Source organism: Anopheles merus, chromosome 2L (genome assembly GCF_017562075.2).
Source record: "Anopheles merus strain MAF chromosome 2L, AmerM5.1, whole genome shotgun sequence".
Classification (NCBI taxonomy): domain Eukaryota; kingdom Metazoa; phylum Arthropoda; class Insecta; order Diptera; family Culicidae; genus Anopheles; species Anopheles merus.
Window position 1 is genome coordinate 3,273,611 of NC_054083.1, and position 16,338 is coordinate 3,289,948.

The window sequence follows — 16,338 nt, forward strand, 5'->3', positions numbered from 1 at the left end:
TGTGGGGCTCGAGGTGGGATGAATTTCCGAGTAATTCCATGCTCTAGTGTCCAAGAAGTGATGGGTTGCAAGCGTTGCTCGGAATGCAACATTCTGTACACTTCGTTGAGATGATTATTAGCGCCCTTAAAGTTGGTGGCGTTGTCTGAATGGATCTCCGAAGGTAGTCCCCGGCGGGCCACAAAACGACGTAGTGCAGAGAGGAAGGCTTCAGTCGTCAAGTTGGATACCAGTTCAATGTGTACTGCACGGGTGATGAAACACACGAATATCGCTGCATACGCCTTTGTGGGGACTGCCCGGCGGTGGATACCTTTCACCAGCAGAGGTCCGCAATAGTCTACATCGCTTATCGAAAACGGCCTTGCAGCATTTACTCTGCCGGATGGCAGATCGCCCATGAGAGTATTTGTTGGAAAGGCCGAGCACGAAAGCACGTATAACACTCGTGATGAATCTTTCGTGCCAAATTACGCCCATTGATGATCCAGAATCGTTGCCGGCTAATACTTAACATTAATTGCGGTGGAGCGTGCAATTGTGTCAAGTGGTAATGTTTCATTATCATACTAGCCAATGGATAGTTACCAGGAACTACAACTGGATGTTTAGCGTCCAGAGTGAGAGATGCATTTTCCAGTCGTCCTCCAATCCTGATGTGTCCATTTGCTCCTAGTTGAGGGTTGAACCATTTCAATTTGGATGATGCAGCAACGGGTTGGCTACGTTGAAGTGCTTTAAGTTCTGACTTAAAACATTCGTGTTGAGCGAGTCGACACAGCTGATCCTCTGCATCTCTCAGATCTGCAGTGGTTAGGCCAATTCTATCATAAATGCGTCGATTGTGTCGCCGATTGAAGAACTGGATCCAGTATGCCATTATCCGTCGAAGTTTTGAGTACGATGAATAAAGCGAAAATATTCTTTGTGGTGTCACGTCCTCTACTGGATACGCTAATAGTAATGTTCGCTCCTCTTCATTGGCATCCTGACTGTCATATGACAGTGGTGTAAGTGGCCATTCATGTTGCGGTTAACGCATCCAACTTGGACCCTGCCACCATAAGGAATTGTTGTGAAGATCGATGCAGGAACATCCTCTTGAAGCCAGATCTGCAGGATTTTCCACTCCAGAAATGTGTCGCAAACTGCTGCCCTGAGTCATCTGTTGTATTTGAGACACTCGATTTCCAACAAAAGGCTTCCATCGGCTGGGAGGAGATCGAAGCCAATGTATCACAGTCATTGAGTCGGTCCAGAACACAGCAGGATACGTGTATGCTATTGCCCTTTTTACTCGTTCATAAAGTTGTCCAGACAGCTGAGCAGCGCATAACTCCAAGCGGGCGATGGAATGTTTCACCTTCAGTGGAGCAACCTTTGTTTTTGATGCAAATAGCTGAATGTTGATGTCGCCAGCTTCGTTGATGCTCCGTACATAGCAACATGCACCGTAGCCTTGTTCCGAGGCATCGCAAAAAAAGTGAAGCTGAACTTCAATTGAATTCGCTGCCACCGCTACCTTCGGAATCGTCAAATGTTTGAGATGGGATATCTGGGACTGGAACTGTATCCACTGTTGTTGTAATGACTGTGGGAGCTCATCATCCCATCCCCACAGTTGGGAGTCATCCTTCTTGAGACTCCATATTTGTTGTAATAGTTGCTTCGCAACGGCTTTTACAGGATCAATAATGCCGAGAGGGTCGTATATGCGAGCTATACATGAAGCCACCTTTCGTTTGGTGAATAATCCTTTCGATTCTATATCACCAACTTTGAATTGAAGTTAATTTGTTGAAGGTTTCCACACTACGCCCAACGTTGACAGGGGCCCTTCGCTGTCTGTTGATGTGAATGGGCTTGATGCTAGATTACTATCATCTAATCCAGCAAGCACAGAGGGTTCGTTGGAGGTTCATTTCCGGAGAGGAAATCCTCCCTTTTGGTAAAGCTGTTCTATCTCCTTCTGTAAGCTCCTAGCTTGCTCTACAGAATCTGCTCCAGACACAAAATCATCTACGTAGAAGTCGGATGCACGCGCTGCAGCTACTTGAAACTGTTGTCCATGGTCTTCGCAAGTCTGTTTCAATGATCTTATGGCCAAGAATGGAGCTAATGCTGTTCCATACGTCACTGTGTTTAGTTCATACTCCTGAATGGGGTCGCCAGGAGAAGTACGTCATAAAATCCGTTGTAATGCACGATCTGCAGGATGCATCCACACTTGCCGGTACATCTTGGCCACATCTGCCGTCAATGCGATGGTATACGTTCGAAACCTTAGCAAAATTGATGTTGCATCTTGTTGGATGGTCGGTCCGACCATCAGTGTGTCATTCAGAGACAACCCGTTACTGGACTTGCTTGATGCGTCAAACACGACTCGACATTTAGTTGTAGTACTGTCGACCTTAAAAACCGGGTGGTGTGGAAGGTAAAAAAGGCTTCACCGGTTGACTCATCTGCTGGCACTTTGCACATATGCCCCATACGCTGATACTCGTCCATGTATGCCTTTCGAGTTTCTGGTTCCCTTTGGAGACGACGTTCAATAGTCAGAAACCGCTGCAAAGCAATCAATTTGGAGTCTCCTAGCTTCCCAGACATTTGTGGTTTCCGTGGCAGTCGGACGATGTATTTCCCGTTTTCGTTGCGAGTAGTTGTTTTACGATAAAATTCTTCACAAGCTCGTTCTTCCGTACTCCAGGTAGGCTCATCATTCAGTTCCTCGATATCAAAGAATTTCTTCATCAGATCGTCGATTGCTGTCATGCACACATTTGGCTCGTCAGATATTTCAACAGGAGCAGTTCCACTCACGATTCAGCCGAATTTCGACTCTTGAAGTATCGGACGATGCTGACCAAATGATACACGACGCTCCTTCAAGAACTCGTAAAACATCTCGGCACCAAGAATGATGTCCACACTTCCAGGCTGATTAATCGTCGGATCTGCCAAGATGTATTCAGCCGGTATGTTCCAGTTGCTGATGTTTACCAGCCGAGTTGGTAAATTTGCCGTAGGTTTGGGCAAATTCAGTAAATCGACGAAAAACGTATCGTCGGAGCAGTGGGATCGAATTGTGGCTCGTACAGCATGTCGGACGTTGATATTTGAGCTGCCACCGGTGCCCGATAGAGGAATGTTGACAAGTTTCCTTGGCAACCGCAGTAGTTGGGCCAGTCTACCAGATACGAAGTTCGATTGCGAGCCACTATCCAGTAGTGCTCGCGCATGATGCTCAATCCCTTGGTCGTCCATGATGTTGATGATCACTGTAGATAACAGGACAGTGGAGGTAGCCTCTCCATTCACACTCAAGGCAACCTGAGGTGAAAACTGGCTTCCGGTCGGCGGTGATGTAGTTGGAACGGCTTGGGACGACTGCGTGGAGGTAGATGGCATATTTTCTGTCCTTGCCATATCGTTGTTCAGCTCGATATAAAGAAGCGTGTGATGACGTCTGTTGCAGTGGCGACATTTTCTCTTCTATTCGCACTTGGATGATGAATGTCCGGAACCAAGGCAATTGTAGCATAAATGAAGTGATTGTGCCTTCGCCTGTTTCTCACGTACGGAGAGCTTGAGAAAATCAGGACACAAGGAAATGGAATGCTGATTGCCACGACAAAGTTTACAGGCTTGTACCGATGATGTATAAGCTTTAGCACCTGCCACCTTGCCTTTCTCGCCTTTGCCTGGAGCACACTGGTCTAGCACATCACATTGCCTGCACAAAAATTCGAGCGTAGACTTCAATTCGGGAAACTGCCCTCGGGTGATTGTCCGTTCCCACAGCTTCCTTGTTTCTGGATCGAAACATGATGCCAAGATGTGGGTGATGATCAAATCGCTGGTACCGTCAATCTCCTTTTTCATGTAAGACAGTCCGTCTACATGAGTTTTACACGTCTCCATTAAATCACGCAATCCACGTGCTGATTCTCTGGCGAGGGGTTTCATTTAAAGCAATCCCGAAATATGTCCGTCAACAATTATGCGAGGATTTTCGTAACGGTCCTTTAGCATCTGCCAAGCAATGGCGAAATTGTTACCGGCGATGATGTTGCATTTAAGATGCCACTTGCATTGCCAACCAAAGCCTTGTTCAGGTGATGAAGTTTGACAGCATCAGATGCACCAGACCGCTGCACAATGTCCGAAAACATTGATTTGAACTTAGGCCACTGGGAGTACGATCCATCGAACGTTGGCATGGGAATGTTAAGATGGTGTGACGGTGCTATTACCACTGGATTCACCGGAGCAGATACGTCACTCCCACGTGCAATCAATGTGTCCAATTGAATGCAAATCTTCGAGTATGCTTCGTCTTGAGCAAAGTTGAGCTCCATGTCAGCGGGAGCTAGGGCAATTACCTTTTCAAATATTGCATTCTGTTTGGCTTTTAAATCGTTAAAATATTGCCACTTGACGTTATGGGTAGACGCCGTGATTGGATTTGCTGTGACTTCTTCCAGTAGCTGAATGAGTTTGCGTTGCATACTGGAATGCAGAAGCCTTAACGTCTTAAGCTCTCTTTGTGTGGCCGAAGATTCCTCGTCCCCATAGTGGTGCATTTGTTCAGCGACGACAGCTTCGGATGCAGATTGTTGTGAAGCTAGTGATGCAGCTTGTAGTGCAGCTGGTGCACCTAGTGGTGCAGCTTTTGCAGCTAGTGGTGCAGCTTGTGGTGCCGCTTGTGGTGCAGCTTGTGCTTCTTCTTGTGATGCAGGGTCTTCTACACGCTGCGATGTGGATCGAGTTGTCGGCATGATGACTTGTAGATGCTTTTCCTACTGATGTCGTGATGAACAGGCAAGGCGATGTCTAATACACCGCAAAATTGACGATAGGAATTGTTCGTTTGTAGATGTCTTCCTCGTTGGGCCAAGCTTTGTGCCGTTGTCGCACTCTCAGGGATGAATTGGCCGACTGTGGATGACTTCCTCGCTGGGCCACGCCGTATGCCGTTGTCCAATACAACGCAATTTAAAGGGATGAGATGGCCGCCAGTGGATGTCTTCCTCGCTGGGCCACGCCGTATGCCGTTGTCCAATACAACGCAGTTTAAAGGGATGAGATGGCCGCCAGTGGATGTCTTCCTCGCTGGGCCACGCCGTGTGCCGTTGTCCACTACAACGCACCTCAAGGGGATGAGCTGGCGTCCAGTGGAAGTTTCCGTCGCTGGCCACGCCGTATGCCATTGTTGAATACAACGCACCTCAGTTCACTGGTTCACTCTTACTTTACCGGCCTAGCCGGTATCCGGTTCGAAGGACCAAAATGTGCAGGATTGCGCCCCACACTAGATAGTTAAAACTCGCGACTCGAGATTTCTATGGGAGCAAAAATCAGCACAGTTACCATATACACCGGAGAGCGCTAACAAGTGTCAAGCAAGAGCTACCCGCCAAGGACTCTATGCAAGATTTGCTAGCAAGGTGATATGAAGATGTAGAATTAAATTCAAGCTCCAAAATCTGTGCTGTTAACTGAATTCTCAATGTATTTCTTGGGGTACTTATTACAAAGTGCTGTGCTCCGTAAGCGATGTTTACATTTTGGGGTTTGTACGCTAACTTATTTTTCCCCTCTTTCCGTTGACATACAAATGTTTCTTAATTATTAGACAATACATCACCCTTTGACCCTATGATTTGCATACCTAATCACCTAGATGGCGCTACTGTGAAGTGTGGAGTAGTTCTTTAATCGCTTCGAGATGACGCTGCTGTTGGTTTTATGGCTTACTTCACGTGTACAACAAATTGCCTACATTTAGGCGCATTTAAATCCTAAACAATCAGTTTAGCTGTCAATTGCCTGCCGGGTACTGAATATTTATCTATCGGCTACACTCACACTCACTCAATCCTTTGTCTTCGACTTGGCAACGACAAACTAGGACAAATGCTTTGTAACATATTCTAAGGGAATACAAATGACGCTCATTTGCTTGAGCGCAACTACACTCAGCCGATTTCTGAGAGAGGATCACGTTGAGTTAGGTTGTACTAATGTGTTGTTCGTAGAACACACACACACACACACACACACACACACACACACACACACACACACACACACACACACACACACACACACACACACACACACACACACACACACACACACACACACACACGGCTTAATCTCGCTACAGCTTATGATGACGTTGCTCTTGAAGGCTTAAAAATTTCCTTTACTGGTGCATTATCCGTTACTAGTTTAAACTTTACTCCGTTAACATACTTGTGGAATTTTTGCACTCCGTAAATTACCGCTGACGCTTCTTTTTGAAATTGTGCATAGTTTTTTTTGTGCTTGTGTTAGGGTCGCAGACGCAAAATAAATTGGCTTCTCTTGTCCACCTATTTCATGCGATAATACCGCACCTAGCCCATAGGGACTAGCGTCTACCGTTAATATTATCGGTTTTTTTAGGATCATACGGTTCTAATACGTGATTTGCCTTTAGCAGTGATTTCGTTTTATCAAAAGACTCCTGACATTCTTTGGACCACTCTAATTTAACATTTTTCCGCAACAATTCGTGTGATGGTTTCAGTAAATTGGCTAAATTTGGCAAGAACCTTCCATAATAGTTTAACATCCCCAAATATGCTTGTAATTGCATTACGTTTACAGGTGCTGGGGCATTATCTATCGCTTCAACTTTATATACGTTTGGCGTAATTCCGTCTTCCGTTATAATGTAACCTAAGTATTCTATCTTCGTTTTGAAAAATTCAGATTTTTCTCATTTATCTTTACTTTGTATTTTTCAAGCCTCTTCAACATTTCCATAAGATTTTCCATGCATTCTTTTTTTGTTTTTCCTCCTACCAAAATATCATTCATATATGCTATACCTGGTGTTCGTATAAGTATTTGATCAATGATTGATTGAAAAATAGCCGGTGCTGAATGCACTCCGAACACATTTTACCCAAGGGGATTGTTACGGCAAGCGTAATGGTAACGCGTCATCCTTAGTACGCCTAGCGTAAGGTAGAGGGCGCTTTCCAGAAAATTAACTACGTGTAAAAAGAACTTAATCATAAATCTATTACGCAGTGCAAACTGCTGTAGATCGGTATCGTGCAGCTCGAATTCCCGCAAGTGCAGCTCGAATTCCCGAATTCTGCAGTATATAAGCGAGTGTTTTTCCTAAATAAATTTAGTCAAGTTCCAGAGTTCAAAGCAACAACATCGTGTCTTCATCATTACCAAAACTTTCTCTTCATCATTAACATTTGGTCCTTCGAACCGGATTAGTGTTCAAGTGATCCACAGTTCGCGTTTAGGGAAGTTTGTGAAAAGTAAAGTTTGTGTTAGAAAGTGAAACGATGCCCGTTGACCATTCTCCCGTCAAAGAAGTGGTTCCAGCGGCCAACGACATGGAGGAAAGCCAAATTTCCACCGTCAGAGAATTTGGCTCCGTTCCAGACGTCACCAAATTGAACCGTCAACGCACTCACTTGGAGTGGCAGCTTGACCGTTTAGAACAGATGTTCGTCAAACACAGCACCGACGTTCACTCGCTGAAAACCATATCAGACCGAGTGAAGGTGCTTGCTTTGGACTACAAACAATGGTACGACTCGATCTTGGACGTTGTGAGCGACGACCAGGCTCAGGAGGCAATCGAGCGATATGGCGTGTTCGACGACAGGGTATTCGAGTTAAGCAAAAACATCGAGTATCAGTTAGCATCGCAGATCCCATTACCTACAACACCAATCCCAGTTTTCGGCAGTGAACAGAAACCCACGACAGTCCCGGTGCGTGCAAGACTTCCCGAAATCGTGCTACCACATTTCGACGGAAATATTCGCGACTGGCCTGCCTTCTGTGACGCGTTTCAATCACTGATACATTCGTCAGAACAGCTGACCGAATGTGACAAACTACATTACCTTGCTGCGTCGCTGACGAAGGACGCACGCGCGGTGATCGACGCGTTGGAAATTACATCCAAAAACTACGACGTAGCCTGGAAGCTGTTGTCTGAGCGCTACGAGAACAAGTACCTCATCGTCAAAACCACCGTTGAGGCGTTATTCAGCATATCACCGCTGAGGAGAGAATGTGCAGATTCTCTAAGCCGAATTGTCGACGATTTCGAGCGTAACCTACGAATGCTCGAAAAGGAAGGCGAGAAACCAGATGCATGGAGCACGCTGCTGGTGTTCAGGCTAAGCTCACTGCTGGATCCAACAACCTTGCGTCATTGGGAGCTTCACCGGAAGTCTACGACCATCCCAACGTACAAAGACTTGGTGCAATTCGTTCGCAACCATTGCCATGTACTAAAGTCTTTCTCCAAGCAAGCCAGCGGAGCCAGAACCGGAGACACCATGCGCAGCAACCCTCGAGTGCAAACCATCCATGCTGCGACCAGTGCTGTGAAAAGTGTTGCGTACAACGAAAAGTGCAAATTGTGCGGTGTTTCAAAACATTCAGTGTTCCGGTGTGAATTGATCAACAATATGAGTGTTGCAGATAGAAAGCAACTAGTGCAGTCGAAAGGATTGTGCTTCAACTGCCTTTCTCCAGCTCATCGTTTACGGCAGTGTACATCAAGCGGATGCAAGATCTGCCAACAACGGCATCATACGTTGCTGCATGAAGCAGCACCAGCAACTGAGGCGTCGGATGCTCCAGTCACGACTTCGATCTGTCCTCCTCAGTCCCTTACCCACTGTTCCATCCAGATCGAAAACAGTGTTGTGTTGCTGCAAACCGTGCTGGTCCAGGTAGAGGACAATCACGGACGATGTCATCTAGCACGTGCCTTGCTGGATTCCGGAGCACAACTCAACATCGTTACCGAGCGCCTTACTCAACGGCTGGGTGTGGCGAAACGGCGAGAGAATCATCGCATCGGAGGAATTGGAGAAGTTTCCGTGACGTCACAACATTCGGCTGTGTTAAGGATCCATTCTTTAGACAGTGAATACAAAGCGTCCGGAAAGTTCCACGTACTCAGCAAGCTCACTCGTGAGCTCCCATCAACCCGTATCAACACAAGCAGCTGGCAGATACCTCGTCAAGTTCAGCTGGCCGATCCTTCGTTTCACAGTCCTGGCCCGATCGACCTCATCATCGGCGCAGAGCTGTACTACGACGTCGTTAAGGAAGGACTCATCAAGCTATCCCACGAAAGAGTGACACTCCAAAACACTGCTTTTGGTTGGGTGATAGCAGGTAGAGTCAATGTTCATGCACCATCACCATCTTCATCCATCGTTGGACACGTCTGCAGTACGAGCATCGAAGAGCAGCTGAGCAAATTCTGGGAGTTGGAGTCATGCCGAGCTACCAGCACATTATCCGTCGAGGAGAGCAACTGTGAGAAACAGTTCGCAGCCACCACCACCAGAGACACCGACGGTCGATTCATCGTGCAGCTACCGAAACGAGAGGACAAGCTGGCTCGTCTTGGGGATTCGAAAGGGATAGCCACACGCCGGTTCCTTGCCTTGGAACGTCGGCTATCCTCGAATGCCTCATTGAAGACAGCTTATACTCAATTCATCGAGGAGTACGCAGAACTTCAGCACATGACAGAAGTAGCCGAGAGCGATGCTACAACTTCATCACCATCATACTATCTCCCACATCACTGCATCGTGCGACCAGATAGTACCACCACAAAACTCCGGGTGGTGTTCGACGCTTCGTGTGCATCAGACACCGGAACATGTTTAAACGATGCACTGATGATCGGACCCACTATCCAAGACGACCTGATGTCCATTCTATTGCGGTTTAGAATGTCGAAATTTGCCCTGGTAGCAGACATCGAGAAGATGTACCGGCAAATCAACATAGCTGCCATCGATCGTCCGCTGCAACGAATCCTGTGGCGAAATTCTCCAACCGAGCCGATACGAACGTTCCAGCTCAACACCGTCACCTACGGCACCTCATGTGCTCCGTATTTGGCCACCAAAACCCTGCAAGTGCTATCTCAGGTCAGAGCTAGCATCCACCCCGAAGCAGCAACCATCCTCGGACGAGACTTCTACATGGACGACATGCTGACCGGCGTAAATAACATTCCCGAGGGTCAACGAGTATGTCAGCAACTCATCGATCTTCTGGTTTCTGGTGGATTTTGCTTGCGGAAATGGGCCACCAACAACAGGCAGATCTTCGAACATCTGCCCCAGCATCTGCAAGATGAAAGGACGATTCTCAACTTGGATGCGAAATCACCGATCATCAAGACACTCGGACTGAAGTGGAACGTTTCCACCGACGCCTTTGTTTTCAACATCCCACGCTGGAACGCAGACAACATCATCACCAAACGAAACGCGCTTTCGGATATCGCGAAACTGTTTGACCCAATCGGACTGGTTGGACCAGTTATCATCCAAGCCAAGCTGTTCCTTCAAGAGCTGTGGAGATGTCAGATCGCCTGGGACGAGCCGTTGACACCAGCACTACAAAACCGATGGCTCCTGTTTCGCGAGAAGTTGGCCATGCTGCAAACGATCCACATTCCACGCTGGCTCTTAACCGATCAACGAGCAACGAATCTACAAATGCATTGCTTTTGTGATGCATCCGAGAAGGCATACGGAGCGGCGATTTACCTGCGTGCGACCAACCCCGATGGACGTGTGACAACCAACCTCATCACTGCAAAATCCAAAATGGCACCACTAGCAGACTCCCGTAAGCAAAAGCGTGTTTGCTTATCCCGACTGGAGCTTTCTGCAGCACTGCTACTGGCACACTCGTACGAGAAGGTGTCAGACGCCTTGAAGCTTCAGGTCGAGACCATCTTTTGGTCTGACTCAACCATCGTCCTGCATTGGTTGTCTGCAACTCCGTCACGCTGGAAAACCTTCATCGCTAACCGGGTGTCCGAGATCCAACACATCACTCACGGCAAGGAGTGGAGACACGTACCCGGAACGGACAATCCTGCGGACATCATCTCTCGAGGAATGGATGCGGATCAGCTGGAAAATTCAACCCTTTGGTGGCACGGACCAGACTGGCTGGCGCAACCATCGCCATTCCTCTGGCCGAACACTCATCAACCTCGACAGGAAGAATTCACCACGGGCGAATTGGAGGAGCGACCAATCTGCATGGCTGCACAATCCGTGGCTCCGAACGAACTTTTTAGCCTCCGTTCAACGTTCACCGGACTGCAACGTCTGGTTGCGTGGCTAAGAAGATTCCGACACAACACGAATCCTGCTAATCATCAACAACGCAGACTGGATCATCATCTCAGCTTGGAGGAACTAGCCGAATCTACACTGTGTCTAGTTCGCCTCGCTCAAGCTGAATCATTCCCAGAAGACATCAAACATCTATCGAAAGGCGATTCGGTCGGCAACAACTCACCTTTAAAACTACTAGCACCGTTTCTACAAGATGGCCTGCTACGAGTGGGCGGAAGATTGCGACATGCACCAATCCCGTTCGACCGAAAGCATCCGTACATCTTACCCGCCAACCATCCGCGGACGAATCAGATTGCAACCCTGTATCATCGGACCTATCAACATGCGAATCCACAACTACTGATAGCGAGCATGCGAGAACGATTTTGGCCACTGCGAGCAAAAAACCTGGCCAGAAGAATCGTCCACTCCTGCTACAAATGCTACCGTTGCCGCCCCACACCTGCGCAGCAACTCATGGGCGACCTTCCAACAGAGAGAGTTACACCAACGTCAACTTTTTTACACACCGGAGTCGACTTGTGTGGACCGATACACTATCGAAATACATCTCGGAAGGCGCAACTCATCAAGGGCTACGTCGCGATATTCGTCTGTATGGCAGTGAAGGCTGTACACATCGAATTGGTAGCGGACCTGTCTACCAACGCTTTCCTTGCGGCACTTCGACGATTCATCGGACGTCGCGGGAAACCGGCTCTCATCGAATGCGACAACGCTAGGAATTTCTTGGGCGCCTCCCGAGAAATTGCCTCCTTGTCCAAGCAATTCAACCACCAGTGGCAAACATCAGTGATTAAGTCCTGCATCGACGATGGCATCCAGTTCAAGTTCATCCCACCTCGCTCACCCAACTTTGGAGGTCTTTTGGAGGCGGCAGTGAAGTCTTTCAAAACACACTTCAAGCCAACCGTTGGGAACGCCATCCTCACGAGCGATGAACTCAACACGCTACTGATCCAGATTGAAGGATGCCTCAACTCTAGACCACTTACACCACTCTCCAATGACCCATCTGATTTGGAAGTGCTGACCCCAGGTCACTTCCTCATTCATCGCCCCATCGTATCCCTGGCCGAACCATCGCTGGAAAAGCTGCCGTTCAACCGTCTCGATCGCTGGCAAAAGGTGCAAGAGTTTGTCCGTCGACTATGGAAACGCTGGTCAACAGACTACTTGTCCGGACTACAGCAGAGAACCAAGTGGACCAAGCAGAAGGACAACGTGAAGCTGGATACCATGGTGCTGCTGAAGGAGGACGGTCTACCTCCATCGAAATGGTGTCTTGGCCGCGTCACGCAGATCATCAAGGGAGCTGACGACAACATCCGAGTGGTCATCGTCAAGACGAAAGATGGAGACTTCAAGCGTTCCATCTCTAAAATCTGCGTTCTTCCCACCGACGAGCCATCAAGTTCATCCTAGTTGAATTAGATAATTCAACGCGGGGGAGTATGTTACGGCAAGCGTAATGGTAACGCGTCATCCTTAGTACGCATAGCGTAAGGTAGAGGGCGCTTTCCAGAAAATTAACTACGTGTAAAAAGAACTTAATCATAAATCTATTACGCAGTGCAAACTGCTGTAGATCGGTATCGTGCAGCTCGAATTCCCGCAAGTGCAGCTCGAATTCCCGAATTCTGCAGTATATAAGCGAGTGTTTTTCCTAAATAAATTTAGTCAAGTTCCAGAGTTCAAAGCAACAACATCGTGTCTTCATCATTACCAAAACTTCCTCTTCATCATTAACAGGGATTAACCTTTGCCCTGACGCCGTTATGAAACGTAATTGTGTTGGTTCTAACTTCACATTTCTAAATTTTTCGAGGTAAATGTCCTCTGGTAATACCGTATTACACGCTCCGCAATCAATCTCGAATACTACATTGATACCTGTTAATGATGAAGAGGAAGTTTTGAAAATGATGAAGACACGATGTTGTTGCTTTGAACTCTGGAACTTGACGTTGTTGTTGTTGTTTAACTAGTTTTGAGAGGCTTTGGCTCCAACCCGCTGCGCAAAGCGACGGAAGAAATCATGCCGTTCGGAGAATTTTATCATGCCATCTTTTTCCCTCCAACGGCAAATTTGTCAAGCAGCTCGTCGAGCTGCCCGTCCCTGGCTCCGCCTCATTCCCCTCGCCTGAGCGCGCTGCCGAAGGTTTGGATGTGTTGGTGCGTCAGACGGCCAATCGCTGTCAGCCGTCGTCCATGCTCATTCCCTCCATAGCGCTATCTCATTCTCACTTGTGGTCAATGCTCATGAGTTGCTGTGGCGCTGAAAAAAGCTGTTAACAAACATTGCGGCAATGTAGTTGCATTTTCACAAATCAAACTAAAAAAGTGCAATGAGTTCAAACGCTGCAATGTAAAAATGACTAAGGAATCGCTAGATCACGCTAGAGCATTTGCTGTGCAACGCGCAGAACCCTAATTCGCATTACCACGTTCAGCCCGGCGCTGATTTTCATCAGCATTCCGTTCCGCCGGCATCTAGAACGCAAGCTGATTGTAAAACCAGCATACTGGAAAGTTTACTGGCAGTCCCTGGGGCCTGCCATCGAACTGAACGTGCAAAGCATTAAGCGTAACTTTGTTACACTAAGCTTTTGCTTTCGTATGGTTTAGATTACACAGATATGCTGAGCCGTCAGCGGATGGGTGTGTACGTGCGTGTGTATGCACTTTCGCCAAATGTGTTTTCTCCCGGAATATTATGATCCATCGGTCAAAACAGGAAGGTGTTTATGACAGTGGCGAAAGGACGAGTTGAGGTCCATGTAAATGGTAACTGATGACCGGGAGGAGGGGGTACTGGCACACAGCTTTTGGGAGATTGAACAGTATACTTAAATCGGTGGCGCGGGGGTGGGGGGTGACTAAGGGACCCCTACGATCATCGGTCACAGGCCTTAAAATTGTTGCCGGCATGGGGGAGGGGGAGGGCTGTGCAAATGGTTCTCCAGCCACGGGGCCCCAACGACCATCTTTCCGGGGGCCTTTATCGCTAATACTCTGTCCACTTGTTGTTGTTGTTGTTGTTTTATTTACGAGGCCTCTGTCCACTTGTACACATACGGCATTCTATAGACTAGAGATCTTCAGCGACCGCCTAGTCCGCCTACCGTTAGGTCCACCGCTGGTTCATGACGGTGTTTTTTTCTATCGTGGAGGTGCATCCTTCCCCCTGCCTGCAGCGTATGCATCGAGCAGGAGACAGTGTGGCAGTATGCAAGTTGCCCGCTGGATAGGAGCGGTCCCGCGGCACCGCCATCATTCCGCACATCTTAACAGCATGCCCGTCATGGGTTCTAACCGCGTATGAACCGTCCGCCGTAGCAAAGGCTTACTATCCGGCTACGTGGTATTCAAGTCCTGAAATGGCCGGCATGATCGCATAGGCTATTACCCCAACAATAATAATAATAATAATAAGAAGAACTTAGCATAACAGTCCACACCCGGAGAAGAGATTGGCTTGTCTTTATTGCTGCCGGACTACCGCTGTGTCGCGACAAATGCACGAAATGCCCTCGACCAAAGGACATGAACCTACCGAGCCGAACCCATTCCAAGGCAGTGCCAGTCGAACGGCGTCATGATACCGGCTTGCCCAGCCAACAAGCCACCAGATTCTGGACGGACAGGTGCAGCACCATACGCGCACCGTAATAAACAAATCCAGAATACTCTTTTGTATGAATTCAATTCAAATTTTGTTTCCACTTAGATCTGCTAGCTGATTTGGAAAGAAATGTGCTACATATCACATGCACGTTTGCTTCGATCGTGTGTCTTTTAATACCCCCAACAGCAGAGCCGATCGCAAAGATGGTGGTGTCAATCCAATGGTTGAGCTGTCTCTCAGGTAGCGAGATCAAAAATGCACGGACTCTGTTGCCGCAGTGGATGAAAATTTACGCATCAGAATGAAGCAGTTGTGGGGTTTCCGCACGTACGCACACACACACACGCATGCACGCACACATGCACGAACGCGCGCACCCACGAATGCGCGCACGCGAGCACGCACCCACGAAAGCGCGCAGGCGAGCGCGCACCCACCACCAATCCCCCCCCCCCTCCCGGACGAGCGAGTACGGCTACCTTTTCGGAAGAAAGGCTGGTTCAGCTATCTTGTAGCGCATCCTCATCCAGCGCCGGGTGGGGTGGGGGATCGCGACATGATAGAGTGGACGGTCACTTTCCCCGCGCTGTGTGTGTGCGTGTATGTGTGTGTCGAGACCCAAAACTCGAGACAGATTTCTGCACATTAAAAAAAATTATTGCCTTTATACGCCGTGCTACATGATGCTTAGAAGGTCATTGAAGCATCAAACATGTTCTAATAAAAAAATATTAGTTTAGTGTTAGACGTTCTCCTACGCTTGTTTTAAATAGGCTTCTTCACCCTCAATTGGCAGGGGCATCGAATGGTCTCATCAGCAGCGGCACGAAATAAAATAATCCATCAATACACCGATAACACTTTGAATCCCAATCCAGCTTCTCCCACAGCGTCTCAAGGTCACACACAAATTAATAAATGCTAACACCCACCAATAACAATACACAACCGCAATGCACATATCAGAATCAACGCATACACCACAACACCCAATCAGCTGGCGGCGGAAGCCACGGGCAGAAGCGCAAGTAAGGCAAGCCAGGGTGAGGGAGGGAGAAGAAGCGGACGAAAAAATGGGCGCCAATATTTTTAAATTTTTTGACCGTTTTTTTTGTTCCGCCGCCATAAATAGTTCGTCCATTTCGCCAACAGATGGCGCTAAACTTGCTCGACCCAGCGCAGGAATCGCTGAAGTCCAGCGCGGGAGACCAGCCAAAATCTGCGCTGGCCAGCGCAGATTTTGGTACATTTCCTGCGCTGGAAACTGCTCGAATTTGCGCAGCGGGAGATGTGCGTTAGGCACTGGTCTAATCTTGTTGCTCGCAACATTGTTGCTGGCGAAATGTATGGATTTTGACAGCTAGCGCAACTTTGTTGCATGCCAAATTCAATCCAATTTGATTTTTGTCTGGCAACATTTTTTATTTACCTTGGTCATGATGATCGGGTGTATGAAATGACACAGCAGCAGTGTGCATTTTGTTGACA

At 47.9% G+C, this 16,338-nt stretch overlaps 1 protein-coding gene across 1 annotated transcript; it reads left to right on the forward strand.

The window, feature by feature from the left end:
* Positions 1–7,358: 7,358 nt before the first annotated feature.
* LOC121591353 lies at positions 7,359–12,647 on the forward strand. The gene has a single exon (XM_041911745.1). The coding sequence runs from the start codon at positions 7,359–7,361 to the stop codon at positions 12,645–12,647; it is 5,289 nt and encodes a 1,762-aa protein (XP_041767679.1).
* Positions 12,648–16,338: the final 3,691 nt, after the last annotated feature.